Below are 19,233 nucleotides of genomic sequence, written 5' to 3'. Positions count from 1 at the left end.
TTTTGTAGCCCGTTCAGTTTTAGTTTGGTTCTGCATAGCCTTCCCTAAGCTTCAATGCCTTTTCTTAGGGGCACCCACCTTTTGTTTATTTTTGGTTTAAGCATTAGACACCTTTTTACCTGCATGCTGCCTCCCGCTTTTTCCAACAACTACATAGCAATTAGCTACCGGCTGCCACCTACTGATATGGAAGAGCTCTAGACAGCACAGACACTCAACAACAACACATCATTTGCAGACTATAATTACTGGTTTGCAAAAAATATTTTTAACCCAAATAGGTGAAATTAGACAATCTCCTCCGGCACACCAAACTGTATCTCACGGCACACTATGGCACAGTGGTTGAAAAACACTGTGCTACACCAACAATATGAATGACTGTCAAAATTGCATAATTCCTGGAAATAAAGGTAGAAAATAAGTGAACAATATTGATAATATCGCGATTACATCGATCTGAGTGTGATACTCCAATTGGTACTGATGTTGTTGACGTTTAATTGTATCGACCAAAATATGGACTCGTTGACATGGACGCTTAATATATACATACATACATACATACATATATATATATATATATATATATATATATATATATATATATATATCTCCATCCATCCATTTTCTACCGCTTATTCCCTTTGGGGTCGCAGGGGGTGCTGGTACCTATCTCCACTACAATCGGGCGTAAGGCGGGGTACACCCTGGACAAGTCGCCACCTCATCGCAGGGCCAACACAGATTGACAGACAACATTATATATATATATATATATATATATATATATATATATATATATATATATATATATATATATATATATAAGGTTGTCAGGAAAACGAGGTTAATAATTTATTATATAAAATGTATTTCCTTCTTTTGATCCATCCATTTCCTACCGCTTGTCCCATACATTTTTTTTACAAACATATTTCTTATTTTTTCATTTCGGGGTGAAGGGGGGCAGCACAGAAGAACTAGGAATATGTCTTATTTAGATCATTGGATGAATTCATGGCCCATTTCGTTAATAATAAAAACAAATTACATAAAAAAAACAAATGAATACATTTCAACCGACCCACCTACCATAATTGGAACAGGCATCTTTTCATAACAGGGGTGTCCAAAGTGCGGCCTGGGGGCCATTTGCGGCTCACAGGTCATTTTTAAACAGCCCCACGGCACATTTTGAAAATACTATGGAAAAAAATTAAAACAAGAAAAGTGGTATAAAAGAGCAAATGTAAAATGTAACAGGAACATTTTGCAATGTTTACTCTAATAACACACAGCTGCCATGCAGGCTGTCTCTTTCTTTAAAACATATTAAGTGAATCAAAATCAATGTCATTATGAATTATTGACCTATTCAAGGCTCCAGTTACGTGACATTAAATATTCCACTTCGAGATATTTTTGTGGGCAAATGTTGGATATTTTGTGTTTCCCATATAAAAAACTGAACTGTTTTTTTTTTTTCAAAGAAGGGCCTAAAACGAATAAACAAAAAACATAAACTACAAAAAAAAACTTATAATTGACGAATAGATCTGAATTTGATCTTGAGACCATTGTGTTAAAAGTAAACAGTAAAAAAATTTAAAATTAATTAGTAGGACGCTTTTGGATCAGTGTGTTTTGTGTTTTAAGTGTCATTGCACAAAAAATAATAGTGAATTAAAATCAGTGTTGTTATGAGTTGTTGACCTTTTTACGGCTACAATTATTATATAATCTCAAATATTCTACTTAAAAATTTTATTGGGTGAAAATATTGCATATTTTGTTTTTTTCCATAAAAATACGTATTTTTTTTTTTGACAAAAAAAGCATACAACTTAAATCTTTAAAAACGTCATATTGACAGCTAGACCAAATGTTGATCTAGAGCAGGGGTCACCAACCTTTTTGAAACCAAGAGCTACTTCTTGGGTACTGATTAATGCGAAGGGCTACCAGTTTGATACACACTTAAATAAATTGCCAGAAATAGCCAATTTGCTCAATTTACCTTTTATATATATATATATATATATATATATATATATATATATATATATATATATATATATATATATATATATATATATATATATAAAATGGTTATTTCTGTCTGTCATTCCGTCGTACATTTATTTTTCCTTTTACGGAAGGTTTTTTGTAGAGAATAAATGATGGAAAAAAAACACTTAATTGAATGGTTTAAAAGAAGAGAAAACAGGAAAAAATGAAAATTTAATTTTGAAACATAGTTTATCTTCAATTTCCACTCTTTAAATTTCAAAATTCAACCGAAAAATATGAAGAGAAAAACTAGCTAATTCGAATATTTAAAAAAAATTAAAAACATTATTTATGGAACATCATTAGTAATTTTTCCTGATTAAGATTAATTTTAGAATTTTGATGACATGTTTTAAATAGGTTAAAATCCAATCTGCCTTTTGTTAGAATATATAACAAATTGGACCAAGCTATATTTCTAACAAAGACAAATAATTATTTCTTCTAGATTTCCCAGAACAAAAATTTTAAAAGAAATTCAAAAGACTTTGAAATAAGATTTAAATTTGATTCTACAGATTTTCTAGATTTGCCGGAATAAATTTTTGGAATTTTAATCATAATAAGTTTGAAGATATATTTCACAAATATTCTTTGTCGAAAAAACAGAAACTAAAATCCATCCATCCATCCATTTTCTACCGCTTATTCCCTTCTGGGGTCGCGGGGGGCGCTGGCGCCTATCTCAGCTACAATCGGGCAGAAGGCGGGGTACATCCTGGACAAGTCGCCACCTCATCGCAGGGCCAACACAGATAGACAGACAACATTCACACTCACATTCACACACTAGGGCCAATTTAGTGTTGCCAATCAACCTATCCCCAGGTGCATGTCTTTGGAAGTGGGAGGAAGCCGGAGTACCCGGAGGGAACCCACGCATTCACGGGGAGAACATGCAAACTCCACACAGAAAGATCCCGAGCCTGGATTTGAACCCAGGACTGCAGGACCTTCGTATTGTGAGGCAGACGCACTAACCCCGAAACTAAAATGAAGAATTATGTTGTGATCCGATGGTCGGATCATCACCATATTGTTATTTTTGTTCCATTTTTATATCACTCTGCGGTTTGACATTCTTAGTTCCTGTTTCGTTCGTTTCCATGGTCACTCATTAGTTTCAGCTGCTACTCTCTTTTCCAGCACACCTGTCTTTACTAATCACCACCTGTTTATAAGCCAGCGTTTTCTGTTCACTGATTGTCGGATCTTAGTTTGTTCACATACATCTGTTTACGACTTGTCTCTCACTCTCGTTTTCGCTAGCTCTCACGCTAAGCTTTATTTTGCCTTTTCTATTTGTATCAGTGTTTTTGTTCATAGCTCCTTTTGTTTAATAAATCCCTTAGTTCTTACCTTTTTGCTGTGTTCTTGCTGACGCATCCACGGAGGACCGAATCCTGCATTACAATGCCACACAAGCGTAACAGTAAGATCCGACCAAAGAATGGTTCCTTCGCGTCTGGCAACCACGAGGACGCCTTCGATGAAGGTACATGGATTGTGTTTCGGGCGATGGAGGCAGAGACTCTCCGATGCAACCCGGATGAAAGTATCATGTGGGGTCCGGATGGAACCCTGATCCCCATCGATGTTTCCCGGTCCGGTGAGTTTCCCTCCCGCAGCGCTCGCGCTCGTCCGCGTAGGCGGAAGCCGCGAACGATGGCTTCGTCCCGTGACAGTGACTTTCCCACTCCATGCCTCCCTCCTCATAAACACAGCAACCTACAGTCCGCATACAAAACCCCTACACCATTGTTTGGGGACCCAATAACACACTTTGCTAACAGTTTTACCGACTGGGCAAATTCTCAACTTGTGTCCCGCGCAGATGACGTCATTTCGTCGACGCCTCCCGGTAACGCAAACCCGTCCTCCGTTGATGACATCATCAATGAGGAATTTTTTTTGGAAGATTCTCTTTCTCATCCATTTTCAAATGACAATAACATTAATAATAAAATACAGAATTTCCAGGACATTTTTGCTTTTTATTATTCTGGTAAATCCCAACCATCTGCTTTTTCAACTCCACCTGTAAAACCTCATTCCCAGCCCAAGTCCAAGGTTTTTTCTCCCTTTTCAAAGGGACACTCTGGACAATATAGAGGGGAGGAGTCTGCCCGCCTCCAAACCTCCCACCACCCTCCCTTATGGTCAGTCCCTGACCACAGGGAACGGGTCTGGGATTCCCGTCTGGAGGGGGGGGCTATGGCCTATAGCTGTGTTGCGGAGGTAGCGCAGACGCTACCATTTCTTAAAACTGTCAAACCGCAACCTCCTATGAGGCCACCCTTACCTGTTTTTCGGCCCGTTAAACCGCTAGCTCCTCCTAGGCCGCCGCCACCTGTATTCTGCTTAGCTCTTCCTCGTAGACCTCCTCCACCTGTGTTTCCCCCGGCCAAGTCTCAACGGCCTTGTAGACCTCCTCCACCTGTTTTTCCCCCGGCCAAGTCTCAACGGCCTTGTAGACCTCCTCCACCTGTGTTTCCCCCGGTCAAATCACAACGACCAAGTAGACCTCCTCCACCGGTGTTCAGACTTGCGAGGTCATTACCTCCAGCACGTCCTCCACCACCGATGTTCGGCACTGTCCCTAACCTGGTTTTTACACCAAAAGTAGACTCTCGCCTGGTTTTCACACCAGAAGAGGTTCCTAACCTTGTTCCCACACCAGCTTCGGTCTCTCGCCTGGTTCACACACCAGCACCGAATCCTAGTCTGGTTCTCACGCCAGCAATCGACTCTTTCCTGGTCCTCGCACCAGCACCTGTTCCTAAGCTGGAACCCACTCCAGCACCAGCCTTAAAGCTGGAACCCAGTCCAGCATTAGCTCCAAAGCTGGAGCCCACTCTATCACCAGCTCCAGAGCTGGAGCCCACTCTATCACCAGCTCCAGAGCTGGAGCCCACTCCAGCACCAGCTCCAAAGCTGGAGCCCACTCCAGCACCAGCTCCAAAGCTGGAGTTCGCACCAGCTCTTAAGTTGGAACCCACTCCAACACCTGCGTCGACAACTGCGGTTTCCACGCCGACTACTACGCCTTCTTCCACGACGCCGACTACTACGCCTTCTTCCACGACGGCGACGACTACGCCGACCTCCACGACGGCGACGACTACGCCAGACTCCACGACGCCGCCTTCTTCGGCTGCAGCACCTGCACCTCGGCTGCAGCCAACGCCTCCTCCTCGGCTGAAGCCAACGCCTCCTCCTCGGCTGAAGCCAACGCCTCCTCCTCGGCTGAAGCCAACGCCTCCTCCTCGGCTGAAGCCAGCGCCTCCTCCTCGGCTGAAGCCAGCGCCTGCTCCTCGGCTGAAGCCAGCGCCTGCTCCTCGGCTGAAGCCAGCGCCTGCTCCTCGGCTGAAGCCAGCGCCTGCTCCTCGGCTGAAGCCAGCGCCTGCTCCTCGGCTGAAGCCAGCGCCTGCTCCTCGGCTGAAGCCAGCGCCTGCTCCTCGGCTGAAGCCAGCGCCTGCTCCTCGGCTGAAGCCAGCGCCTGCTCCTCGGCTGAAGCCTGCGCCTGCTCCTCCGCCGGCCTCTGCACCTGCTCCTCGGCTGAAGCCTGCGCCTGCTCCTCCGCCGGCCTCTGCACCTGCTTCGGCTGCAGCCCCCGCACCTTCGTCTGCTGCTGCCAAGCCTCCTCCACGTCTGCCACAGGTGTGGCCTCTGCGAGGTCGTCCGCCTCGCCGTGCACCTCATCCTGCAAGGCGGCCACTGATGTGGCTTTTTCAAGGTCGGCCGCCAAAACTTTTTCGGCAGCGGCGTTCCATCCGCCGCCGCCACATTGCTATTCCTCGGTGGATTCGGGGACACGCGACCTGGTGACCCTCCGCCGTGACCTCCCTCCGCCCTCCCTTCTTCTGCGGATTTTCTTGTTGTGGGGAGGGGGTTCTAGTTTTTCTTTGCATTCTTTGTTGTATTTTTTTTGGACATCTGGTATCTGTCTCTTTTGGGGGGGGATACTGTTGTGATCCGATGGTCGGATCATCACCATATTGTTATTTTTGTTCCATTTTTATATCACTCTGCGGTTTGACATTCTTAGTTCCTGTTTCGTTCGTTTCCATGGTCACTCATTAGTTTCAGCTGCTACTCTCTTTTCCAGCACACCTGTCTTTACTAATCACCACCTGTTTATAAGCCAGCGTTTTCTGTTCACTGATTGTCGGATCTTAGTTTGTTCACATACATCTGTTTACGACTTGTCTCTCACTCTCGTTTTCGCTAGCTCTCACGCTAAGCTTTATTTTGCCTTTTCTATTTGTATCAGTGTTTTTGTTCATAGCTCCTTTTGTTTAATAAATCCCTTAGTTCTTACCTTTTTGCTGTGTTCTTGCTGACGCATCCACGGAGGACCGAATCCTGCATTACAATGCCACACAAGCGTAACAAATTAAATTAAAATGTATTTATTATTCTTTATACAATAAAAAAAAAATACTTGAACATTGATTTAAATAGTCAAGAAAGAAGAGGAAGGAATTTAAAAGGTAAAAAGGTATGTGTTTAAAAATCCTAAAATCATTTTTAAGGTTGTATTTTTTCCTCAAAAATTGTCTTTCTGAAAGTTATAAGAAGCACGGAAAAAAAAAAAAAAATTAGTTAATTTAAACAAGTGAAGACCAAGTGTTTAACATATTTTCTTTGATTTTCAAATTCTATTTGAGTTTTGTCTCTCTTAGAATTAAAAATGTCGAGCAAAACGAGACCAGCTTGCTAGTAAATAAATACAATAAAAAAAAAATACAGGCAGCTCACTGGTAAGTGCTGCTATTTGAGCTATTTTTAGCGGGCGACTCATCTGGTCCTTACGGGCTACCTGGTCCCCGCGGGCACGGCGTTGGTGACCCCTTTGCTAGAGATTTAAAACTTGAATAATAATAAAATGAATAATACTGAATAATGACATTTTATTTTTACCAAAACCCTTTGGGGTCCCCGGGATCAAGCCTGAGTGGAGGCCTAAATGTATATTTTTTATACATATATTGGATTGTTTTTTTAAATAAATGGCCCCCGCTTGCTTTGATTTTTCAGTGTGCGGCCCTCAGCGGAAAAAGTTTGGGCACCCCTGTTATATAATGCTACGTCTCGCCTCCTAGTGTCCAAACAGCAGACATCTCTTCACAATGACACGCATGCTATTCCCCAGTAATCCACTTGGGGGTGCTATATCCCCCTATTTGTCCGCCTTCATGTGACCACCAAGGGGGGCGGAGTTTTGTTGTTACAATGTAGGCGCTCCACTAACACATTGACATAACACACACATCACAGATAAAAGTGCCCGCATTGCTCGCCGTTGTCGCTCTTTTTGCGTTTCTCCCGTCTCCTTCTAATAGCGGAGTGCTCGGACTCGAAATGCCATTTTTGTCAGAGGAGACCCGGACGAGGACAGGAGGACGCTGACATATGAGGTGTGTGAGCTCTGGCGACGTCAACTATCTACAATATATTTTAGTGTGTAATGAAAGTTTTTACTCCGGCATGGGAAGGCTGTCCTCCACCTGCCCCAGTGTTCGGAGCCCAGGCGTTGTTGCTAGGAAACCTTTTGACAGCTGGAAGATTTTGGAAAGTGACAGTCAATGCAACAAAGATGTCTACTTATCTGGTAGCACAAACCTCCCTTCATTCACCATTCCATGTTGTTTTTTGACCAGATCTTTATTGGACTTGCAGCTGCCACATTTAGTCATTGAGAAAAAAAATCAGAAAGCACATTTGACAGGTTATAATTCAGATTTACTGATCTGTTTACATATAGAGGTCACAATATGTCAGCCTTAACAGGAGATGCAACATATGTCCTTCTCGCCTTCATCAGTCAGATGCATTTTTCTGTGTCCATGTATCTGAAGGTCACTCATAAATGGATCAATAACTACATCTTGCCGGGAACTACTCTCAAAAAGGAGTCGGCACTACACGTAGTGACGCAAAGCACTAAAGACAAAGCTCACATATGTAGACAAGCTTTGAAATGGACCTGTACAGTTATTCTGCGGTGTTACAGTCAGGACACTGTTTGCCTGGTGTCAGATATTAGTCACAAGTGCTGTGTGATATTCAGTATATTTAATGCATCACAAGGACTTGATGTCCATGTTATTTTGGAAGCCATGATTATCTCCTCTAGGTGTCATACTGACTGCCACAGTGTGTTTTTTTTCTGCTGGAAATGATCAATGATCAAAGTCTAGAGCAGGGGTCTCAAACACGCGGCTCGTGGGCCAATTACGGCCCGCGAGATGTTATTTTGCGGCCCGCACCTTAATATGAAAATTTAATGTTGGTGCGGCCCACGAGTTTTGTATGAATAACGCTTTACAACGTCATACTTGTATACCCTCGCTTTTTCCGGGGGACTCCCAGTTGTTAGTGCCCCTCCAGGGGTAATCATTCTCCCGAATTCTCACATGACAACAATAATAAGGGGGCACCATAGAGGCACTGCCTTTAACATCCTCTACAATCTGTACAAACAGAAGCCACATGTTGTATTTGGCTTCTGAAGACACAGTAAGTGACTGCAAGACATAGTTGATCAACAGCCATACAGGTCACACTGAGGGTGGGCATATCAACAACTTTATCACTGTTACAAATATTTGCCACAGTGTGAACCCGCACCAAACAAGAATGACAAACACATTTTGGGAGAACATCTGCACCGTAACACAACATAAACACAACAGAACAAATACCCAGAATCCAATGCAGCCCTAACTCTTCCGGGCTACAATAGGGGGCGGGGCTGGGGCGGTGGGGGTGTATATTGTACAATATATTGTTGTCCGGGTGGAAACCGGGAGAATGATTGCCCCGGGAGATTGTCGGGAGGGGCACTGATATCCGGGTGTTTCCCGGAAACAATGCGAGAGTTGGCAAGTATGTTGCTAGGGCGGGAAAGCCATTCAAAGAAGGTGAATTCATTAAAAAATGCATGTTAGATTTTTTTAATAAATCGTTTCTCGCGGCCCAGCCTCACCCAGTTTCTGCATCCAATGGCCCCCCGGTAAATTGAGTTTGAGACCCTGGTCTACAGTCAAATGAGAACTTGGCGCCAGTTGCATCTTTTCACGCATCGCAAGGGGGAGGGATTGCCACACTGCAGCTGAGTGGAGTGGATGGACTGACAAAAGCTGACACTGTGTTCTTTCCTATCAGGCTGATGTGTGTTGCCACCGAGGAGACCACAGTCTTTAGACGCATAGCACCTCCCTGCCACAAGAGTCCCTTCGTTCTGCGTGCAGGGGCATGCCTTCTGAACCAGGCCTCAGGTAAAGAACCTGCTCCAGTATATACTGAAAACTGGAGATTAGCAAAAAATAAAAATAAACCAAGTATGCAAGGGTATTTGATGGTAGTAATTGGTTAACACAGCCTCGTCACTGACTGCTCTTAGTAGTCTCTGAAATGATGTTATCTTTCTGTGGTTTTGAACGAAATGATTAACACAGCCGCTGTAACAAAAATGATCCCCGACAGTCACAATTAGAAAAGGGTGTCGCCTACATTTTACCCGATAATCCGTACTCTAAAAACAGTGTCGGTGCTTACAAGAGGCCTAAACCCATCCATCCATCCATTTTCTACCGCTTATTCCCTTTGGGGTTGCAGGGGGCGCTGATGCCTATCTCAGCTACAATCGGGCGGAAGGCGGGGTACACCCCGGACAAGTCCCCATCTCATCGGAGGGCCAACACAGATAGACAGACAACATTCACACTCACATTCACACACTAGGGCCAATTTAGTGTTGCCAATCAACCTATCCCCAGGTGCATGTCTTTGGAAGTGGGAGGAAGCCGGAGTACCCGGAGGGATCCCACGCATTCACGGGGAGGACATGCAAACTCCACACAGAAAGATCCCGAGCCAGGGATTGAACCCTGACTACTCAGGACCTTCGTATTGTGAGGCAGACGCACTAAACCCTCTGCCACCGTGAAGCCCGAGGCCCAAACCGGTTCCTTAAAAAATTGAAAACGTCCAAATCTTTGTAAAAAAAAAAAAAAACTAAACAAAGAACTACCCATGCCTTTTTTTATAGAATTGTTTGACATTCAAGTTGAACGGACTAGTCATTTAAATACTTCAATGCTATAAATTTGTATGATAACCAAGTGATACATAAAAAAGGAAATTAAATCTACAACAAATTGTCATAATTATTGCAGCAACACAGAACATAGAGAATGTGCAAAAAACTACTAACTTGATCTGTAATGTTTGATATTCAAAATTCCAGTTGTTCTTGAATGCAACCTTGCTAGATGTAACCATTATTGGTGTGTTGTTGTGGCTACTGGCTAGGCTAGCACTGCGGTGCTAACGGTGCTATGGGGGGCTACTGTTGGTGTTGGTGTCTGTACTTCTGTCGGCAACAATAGTTTCTTCGTTTTTGGTCCAGTTACTACTGTCTAAATCAGCACCGGTTCTATTAGGCTACTGGGTTTTGGTGCCTATCCCTAGTCACAATTCAGTCCTTTGGCTTTAGGAATGAACCATTCAAATGTATTAGAGGCAAGTTGTGTTAGAACTAAGACCTAGCAATAAATGTATTGAATATGAATTGGCCTTTGCAATATTTTTTAAAAGACCTGTTAAATACACCCGATAAGATGAAACAAATACAGTTTTCTGTTTTACATTTCTTTTAATTTTTCTTCCCCATATCCATGGGGGCAGCAGCCTCAGTAGGGAAGCCCGGACTTCCCGTTTTCCGGCCATCTTTTACAGTTCCACTAGGGAGACACAGAGGCGTTCCTCGGTCAGCTCGCAGACATACCGGTAATCCCTCCAGTGTCTTCGACCTTCTTCTGGCTGGACATGCCCGGCACATCAGACTCGGGAGGGGTCCAGTAGGCCATGCGGACTAAATGCCGGAGCCATCTCAACTTGCTCTTCTGGATGTAGAGGAGCTGTGCCTTTACTCTGAGCTCCTTTCGGGTTACCAATCGCCCTATGGGGAATCTGATTTTGGCTTGTATCTGCAATCTGCTCTTTTGTTCTTTACCTCAAGTGATGGAAAGGTCAGGATCAGGGCACATTTTATTGTACTGTTAGGGAAATTTGTCTCAGGCATTGTGTAGAAAATATATCACATTAAAACTCAAAAACATTACAAGGCAGGACTAAAAACAGGAAATACAGTAGATTACAATGGCAACACAGGGACATACAACAACAGTGTATCGGTTAGAATGACAGAAAAGTGCCAACTGCTAAAGTGCATGTGGTCATTGCTTGTTGTCCTACTGCCGGAACATTATAAAGCCCTTTAAAAACAACCACAGTTGAAAAACCAAGGGCTGTACACCACAAAAAAAAATTATATAAACAGAAAAGTACATTCAAAGGACAGATTAAAACATAATTTAAAACAGATGTAAATATATATATAAAAAAATCAGATAAAAAACAATATCTTAAGAAAAATCCATCTGATAAAAGGTCGTTCAAAAGTGAAAAACAGTTCATAGTCTGATGCAGGGATTAAAAGCCAGTGAGTAAAAATAGGTTTAAAGAAGGGTCTTATAAGTAGCCAAAGAAAGGGCTTGTCTCCCATGAAGAGGGCCATCGTTTCAGAGTTTGGGACCTGCAACAGAAAATGGTTTGTTTTGCACTTTGGAGTATTGAGCTTTCTTCCATCCATTCATCTATTTTCTACCGCTTGTTGCTATTGGGGCCGCGGGGGGTGTTGGAGCCTATCTCAGCTGGATAAGTCGCCACCTAATCGCAGTCTTCTGAAGTTCTTATACTAAGGACTTCAAAGATTCTTTATTTTCAATTCTTCCATAAGAGCAATACAAAAGGAATCATTTAGAATTCACTGTTTATCGCTTGCCTATACTCTGGAGCATTTTCCCCAAGCTCGGGGAGAGAGTGGCCATTGCGTCCAAGCATCCCGCCAAGCAGTTTGTCATTTAATAAAAACAGAAAATGAAAGTGACACATTAAATATACTACAGACAGACATGTAGTTTCTACAAAACAAAACATACGCACCTCCTCGAAAAACAACACTATGAATGTTTTCAAGACATTCATCTGACCGGGCTTAGGAACTTTGTAACATTTACGTCAATGCCGTTATACTATGTCAAAGCCGGCCTCGAGATATTGTAAAACGATTTGGAAAGACGAAGAAATCTGAAGTCCGTTTTAAGATGGTTTTCAAAAGTAACAATAGTTGAGCTGAGTGAACATATTATTGTTTACATACTCAGGAAATAAGTATTTGGATACAGGAAAACTTCAAGAGCAGAAACCAAATGATTTAAGTTAGAACCAGTAGCAGTTTTTTCTTATGTTTAGTTATTTTGCACCATTGACTTTATTTTGCTCAAATTCTGTATGTCATAAATAGGTATAAGGAAGTAGTTTACATATGTAATTGATAATGTTACATCTGTTTCTTTGTTTTTGTCCGATTACAATTGTAATCAAAAATCGACTGATTCAAAGATTTAGAAAATGTCGAGTATTAGTATCAGTATTTGTATGGCCACTACTGCCCCTTTAACCATCCCGTTCACTAGGGGTGACTTCAACATGCCCGCACTGAGCCAGGGGGACTCGGCTATTGATAGTCCCACGCCAGCTCGCTACCTTTCAGCAAGCAAATCCATAGTAGAACAAAGTCTAGCTCCTGTAAAGTAGTTTGGTTTTAGATACAAAAGCTCAGCTTTTCTTAAAATGTCCAAAAAAAACCTGGTCAAATATGTGTTTTTGTGTTTACATTTGGTTTACTAAATATGCACTAGGAGGCGTTGAAATTTTGTTTGCAATCAGCTACTTTTGTGAATGTCGACGCAACTTTCTTACTATTAGTTGTGCTCGCGTCACAGTATCTGCACCTAATTGCTTTTTTTTTTTATCCTGCACTACCAAGAGCGAATGCAACAACATTTCGTTCTTATTTGTACTGTAAAGTTCAAACTTGAATGACAATAAAAAGGAAGTCTAAGTCTAAGTCACAGTGCATTAAACAGTGTTGAAGTCGAGCGTCCATTCACTTTAATGGGGGAGCATAGAGTGGATTGTCCTACTGGAGCCAAACTAGACAGTCATGGGATCAATGCTCGGCTTTGTCCCACCCATCGGATGCTCAGTCTCTTTAAGTGAATGGAAAGTTGAAGTGAATGGAAAGTGACTTAGGCTCTTGGACTAGATTGTCCAGGCGCCTGCCCTTGACTGCCACTATACACACAACGTACCTGACCCTTATATTTAAATAGTGTACTAATGTACTCATGTGTTTACATTTCGTTGACTAAATATTCACTAGAAGGCGTTCAACTTTTGTTTGCAATCAGCTACTTTTGCGGCTGTTAAGGCAACTTTCTTACTATTCGTTGTGCTCGCGTCACAGTGCATTAAACAGTGTTGAAGTCGAGCGTCCATTCACTTTAATGGAGGAGCATAGAGTGGATTGTCCTACTGCAGCCAAACTAGACAGTCATGGGATCAATGCTCGGCTTTGTCCCACCCATCGGACGCTCAGTCTCTGGAAGTGAATGGAAAGTGACTTAGGTTCTTGGACTAGATTGCCCAGGCGGCTACACTTGACTGCCACCATACACACAACGTACCTGACCCTTATATTTAAATAGTGTACTAATGTACTTATGTACTTGTGTACTTATGTGTTTACATTTCGTTGACTAAATATTCACTAGAAGGCGTTCAACTTTTGTTTGCAATCAGCTACTTTTGCGGCTGTTGACGCAACTTGCTTACTATTCGTTGTCGCGTCAAAGTATCTGCACCTAATTGCTTTTTTTTTTATCCTGCACTACCAAGAGCTAATGCAATGACATTTCGTTCTTATTTGTACTGTAAAGTTCAAATTTGAATGACAATAAAAAGGAAGTCTAAGTCTAAGTCACAGTGCATTAAACAGTGTTGAAGTCGAGCGTCCATTCACTTTAATGGAGGAGCATAGAGTGGATTGTCCTACTGCAGCCAAACTAGACAGTCATGGGATCAATGCTGGGCTTTGTCCCACCCATCGGACGCTCAGTCTCTTTAAGTGAATGGAAAGTGACCTAGGTTCTTGGACTAGATTGCCCAGGCCACCTTGACTGCCACTATACACACAACGTACCTGACCCTTATATTTAAATAGTGTACTAATGTACTTATGTGTTTACATTTCGTTGACTAAATATTCACTAGAAGGCGTTCAACTTTTGTTTGCAATCAGCTACTTTTGCGACTGTTAAGGCAACTTTCTTACTATTCGTTGTGCTCGCGTCACAGTGCATTAAACAGTGTTGAAGTCGAGCGTCCATTCACTTTAATGGAGGAGCATAGAGTGGATTGTCCTACTGCAGCCAAACTAGACAGTCATGGGATCAATGCTCGGCTTTGTCCCACCCATCGGACGCTCAGTCTCTTTAAGTGAATGGAAAGTGACCTAGGTTCTTGGACTAGATTGTCCAGGCGCCTACCCTTGACTGCCACTATACACACAACGTACCTGACCCTTATATTTAAATAGTGTACTAATGTACTTATGTGTTTACATTTCGTTGACTAAATATTCACTAGAAGGCGTTCAACTTTTGTTTGCAATCAGCTACTTTTGCGGCTGTTGACGCAACTTTCTTACTATTCGTTGTGCTCGCGTCACAGTGCATTAAACAGTGTTGAAGTCGAGCGTCCATTCACTTTAATGGGGGAGCATAGAGTGGATTGTCCTACTGCAGCCAAACTAGACAGTCATGGAATCAATGCTCGGCTTTGTCCCACCCATCGGATGCTAAGTCTCTTTAAGTGAATAGAAAGTTGAAGTGAATGGAAAGTGACTTAGGTCCTTGGACTAGATTGCCCAGGCGCCTACCCTTGACTGCCACTATACACACAACGTACCTGACCCTTATATTTAAATAGTGTACTAATGTACTTATGTGTTTACATTTCGTTGACTAAATACTCACTAGAAGGCGTTCAACTTTTGTTTGCAATCAGCTACTTTTGCGACTGTTAAGGCAACTTTCTTACTATTCGTTGTGCTCGCGTCACAGTGCATTAAACAGTGTTGAAGTCGAGCGTCCATTCACTTTAATGGGGGAGCATAGAGTGGATTGTCCTACTGCAGCCAAACTAGACAGTCATGGGATCAATGCTGGGCTTTGTCCCACCCATCGGACGCTCAGTCTCTTTAAGTGAATGGAAAGTGACCTAGGTTCTTGGACTAGATTGCCCAGGCCACCTTGACTGCCACTATACACACAACGTACCTGACCCTTATATTTAAATAGTGTACTAATGTACTTATGTGTTTACATTTCGTTGACTAAATATTCACTAGAAGGCGTTCAACTTTTGTTTGCAATCAGCCACTTTTGCGACTGTTAAGGCAACTTTCTTACTATTCGTTGTGCTCGCGTCACAGTGCATTAAACAGTGTTGAAGTCGAGCGTCCATTCACTTTAATGGAGGAGCATAGAGTGGATTGTCCTACTGCAGCCAAACTAGACAGTCATGGGATCAATGCTCGGCTTTGTCCCACCCATCGGACGCTCAGTCTCTTTAAGTGAATGGAAAGTGACCTAGGTACATGGACTAGATTGCCCAGGCGGCTACACTTGACTGCCACCATACACACAACGTACCTGACCCTTATATTTAAATAGTGTACTAATGTACTTATGTACTTGTGTACTTATGTGTTTACATTTCGTTGACTAAATATTCACTAGAAGGCGTTCAACTTTTGTTTGCAATCAGCTACTTTTGCGACTGTTGACGCAACTTGCTTACTATTCGTTGTGCTCGCGTCAAAGTATCTGCACCTAATGCAATGAAATTTCGTTCTTATTTGTACTGTAAAGTTCAAATTTGAATGACAATAAAAAGGAAGTCGTAGTCTAAGTCTAAGTCACAGTGCATTAAACAGTTTTGAAGTCGAGCGTCCATTCACTTTAATGGGGGAGTATAGAGTGTTTTTTTCTACTGCAGCCAAACTAGACAGTCATGGGATCAATGCTCGGCTTTGTCCCACCCATCGGACGCTCAGTCTCTTTAAGTGAATGGAAAGTGACCTAGGTTCTTGGACTAGATTGCCCAGGCGCCTACCCTTGACTGCCACCATACACACAACGTACCTGACCCTTATATTTAAATAGTGTACTAATGTACTTGTGTACTTATGTGTTTACATTTCGTTGACTAAATATTCACTAGAAGGCGTTCAACTTTTGTTTGCAATCAGCTACTTTTGCGACTGTTGACGCAACTTGCTTACTATTCGTTGTGCTCGCGTCAAAGTATCTGCACCTAATTGCTTTTTTTTTTATCCTGCACTACCAAGAGCTAATGCAATGAAATTTCGTTCTTATTTGTACTGTAAAGTTCAAATTTGAATGACAATAAAAAGGAAGTCTAAGTCTAAGTCACAGTGCATTAAACAGTGTTGAAGTCGAGCGTCCATTCACTTTAATGGGGGAGTATAGAGTGGTTTGTTCTACTGCAGCCAAACTAGACAGTCATGGGATCAATGCTCGGCTTTGTCCCACCCATCGGATGCTCAGTCTCTTTAAGTGAATAGAAAGTTGAAGTGAATGGAAAGTGACTTAGGTTCTTGGACTAGATTGCCCAGGCGCCTACCCTTGACTGCCACTATACACACAACGTACCTGACCCTTATATTTAAATAGTGTACTAATGTACTTATGTGTTTACATTTCGTTGACTAAATATTCACTAGAAGGCGTTCAACTTTTGTTTGCAATCAGCTACTTTTGCGACTGTTAAGGCAACTTTCTTACTATTCGTTGTGCTCGCGTCACAGTGCATTAAACAGTGTTGAAGTCGAGCGTCCATTCACTTTAATGGGGGAGCATAGAGTGGATTGTCCTACTGCAGCCAAACTAGACAGTCATGGGATCAATGCTCGGCTTTGTCCCACCCATCGGATGCTCAGTCTCTTTAAGTGAATAGAAAGTTGAAGTGAATGGAAAGTGACTTAGGTTCTTGGACTAGATTGCCCAGGCGCCTACCCTTGACTGCCACTATACACACAACGTACCTGACCCTTATATTTAAATAGTGTACTAATGTACTTATGTGTTTACATTTCGTTGACTAAATATTCACTAGAAGGCGTTCAACTTTTGTTTGCAATCAGCTACTTTTGCGACTGTTAAGGCAACTTTCTTACTATTCGTTGTGCTCGCGTCACAGTGCATTAAACAGTGTTGAAGTCGAGCGTCCATTCACTTTAATGGGGGAGCATAGAGTGGATTGTCCTACTGCAGCCAAACTAGACAGTCATGGGATCAATGCTCGGCTTTGTCCCACCCATCGGACGCTCAGTCTCTTTAAGTGAATGGAAAGTGACCTAGGTTCTTGGACTAGATTGTCCAGGCGCCTACCCTTGACTGCCACTATACACACAACGTACCTGACCCTTATATTTAAATAGTGTACTAATGTACTTATGTGTTTACATTTCGTTGACTAAATATTCACTAGAAGGCGTTCAACTTTTGTTTGCAATCAGCTACTTTTGCGGCTGTTGACGCAACTTTCTTACTATTTGTTGTGCTCGCGTCACAGTGCATTAAACAGTGTTGAAGTCGAGCGTCCATTCACTTTAATGGGGGAGCATAGAGTGGATTGTCCTACTGCAGCCAAACTAGACAGTCATGGAATCAATGCTCGGCTTTGTCCCACCCATCGGACGCTCAGTCTCTGGAAGTGAATGGAAAGTGACTTAGGTTCTTGGACTAGATTGCCCAGGCGGCTACCCTTGACTGCCACCATACACACAACGTACCTGACCCTTATATTTAAATAGTGTACTAATGTACTTATGTACTTGTGTACTTATGTGTTTACATTTCGTTGACTAAATATTCACTAGAAGGCGTTCAACTTTTGTTTGCAATCAGCTACTTTTGCGGCTGTTGACGCAACTTGCTTACTATTCGTTGTCGCGTCAAAGTATCTGCACCTAATTGCTTTTTTTTTTTTATCCTGCACTACCAAGAGCGAATGCAACGAAATTTCGCTCTTATTTGTACTGTAAAGTTCAAATTTGAATGACAATAAAAAGGAAGTCTAAGTCTAAGTCACAGTGCATTAAACAGTGTTGAAGTCGAGCGTCCATTCACTTTAATGGAGGAGCATAGAGTGGATTGTCCTACTGCAGCCAAACTAGACAGTCATGGGATCAATGCTCGGCTTTGTCCCACCCATCGGACGCTCAGTCTCTTTAAGTGAATGGAAAGTGACCTAGGTTCTTGGACTAGATTGTCCAGGCGCCTACCCTTGACTGCCACTATACACACAACGTACCTGACCCTTATATTTAAATAGTGTACTAATGTACTTATGTGTTTACATTTCGTTGACTAAATATTCACTAGAAGGCGTTCAACTTTTGTTTGCAATCAGCTACTTTTGCGACTGTTAAGGCAACTTTCTTACTATTCGTTGTGCTCGCGTCACAGTGCATTAAACAGTGTTGAAGTCGAGCGTCCATTCACTTTAATGGAGGAGCATAGAGTGGAATGTCCTACTGCAGCCAAACTAGACAGTCATGGGATCAATGCTCGGCTTTGTCCCACCCATCGGGCGCTCAGTCTCTTGAAGCGAATGGAAAGTGACTTAGGTTCTTGGACTAGATTGCCCAGGCGGCTACACTTGACTGCCACCATACACACAACGTACCTGACCCTTATATTTAAATAGTGTACTAATGTACTTATGTACTTGTGTACTTATGTGTTTACATTTCGTTGACTAAATATTCACTAGAAGGCGTTCAACTTTTGTTTGCAATCAGCTACTTTTGCGGCTGTTGACGCAACTTGCTTACTATTCGTTGTCGCGTCAAAGTATCTGCACCTAATTGCTTTTTTTTTTTTATCCTGCACTACCAAGAGCGAATGCAACGAAATTTCGCTCTTATTTGTACTGTAAAGTTCAAATTTGAATGACAATAACAAGGAAGTCTAAGTCTAAGTCACAGTGCATTAAACAGTGTTGAAGTCGAGCGTCCATTCACTTTAATGGGGGAGTATAGAGTGGATTGTCCTACTGCAGCCAAACTAGACAGTCATGGGATCAATGCTCGGCTTTGTCCCACCCATCGGACGCTCAGTCTCTGGAAGTGAATGGAAAGTGACTTAGGTTCTTGGA

At 42.5% G+C, this 19,233-nt stretch overlaps 1 protein-coding gene across 6 annotated transcripts in view; it reads left to right on the top strand.

Annotated features, from left to right (window-relative positions):
• klhl32 (kelch-like family member 32) overlaps nt 1–19,233 on the top strand; it is a 116,692-nt gene that overhangs the window by 8,105 nt on the left and 89,354 nt on the right. For 2 of the 6 annotated variants that reach the window (XM_061916448.1, XM_061916444.1), the window contains exons 1-3: nt 7,287–7,493; nt 7,572–7,687; nt 9,244–9,356. In XM_061916448.1, the coding sequence (XP_061772432.1) occupies nt 9,334–9,356 (23 nt within the window). In that variant the 5' untranslated portion in view covers nt 7,287–7,493; nt 7,572–7,687; nt 9,244–9,333. Of the gene's footprint in view, nt 1–7,286; nt 7,494–7,571; nt 7,688–9,243; nt 9,357–19,233 lie in introns of those variants that run through there. The other 4 variants (XM_061916446.1, XM_061916445.1, XM_061916447.1 and 1 more) reach the window with 3 other exon arrangements.

The sequence above is a fragment of the Nerophis ophidion genome, linkage group LG11 (assembly GCF_033978795.1).
Source record: "Nerophis ophidion isolate RoL-2023_Sa linkage group LG11, RoL_Noph_v1.0, whole genome shotgun sequence".
Classification (NCBI taxonomy): Eukaryota; Metazoa; Chordata; class Actinopteri; order Syngnathiformes; family Syngnathidae; genus Nerophis; species Nerophis ophidion.
Note: the sequence above shows the minus strand (reverse complement) of the source record. Positions and strands in the feature narration are given on the sequence as shown.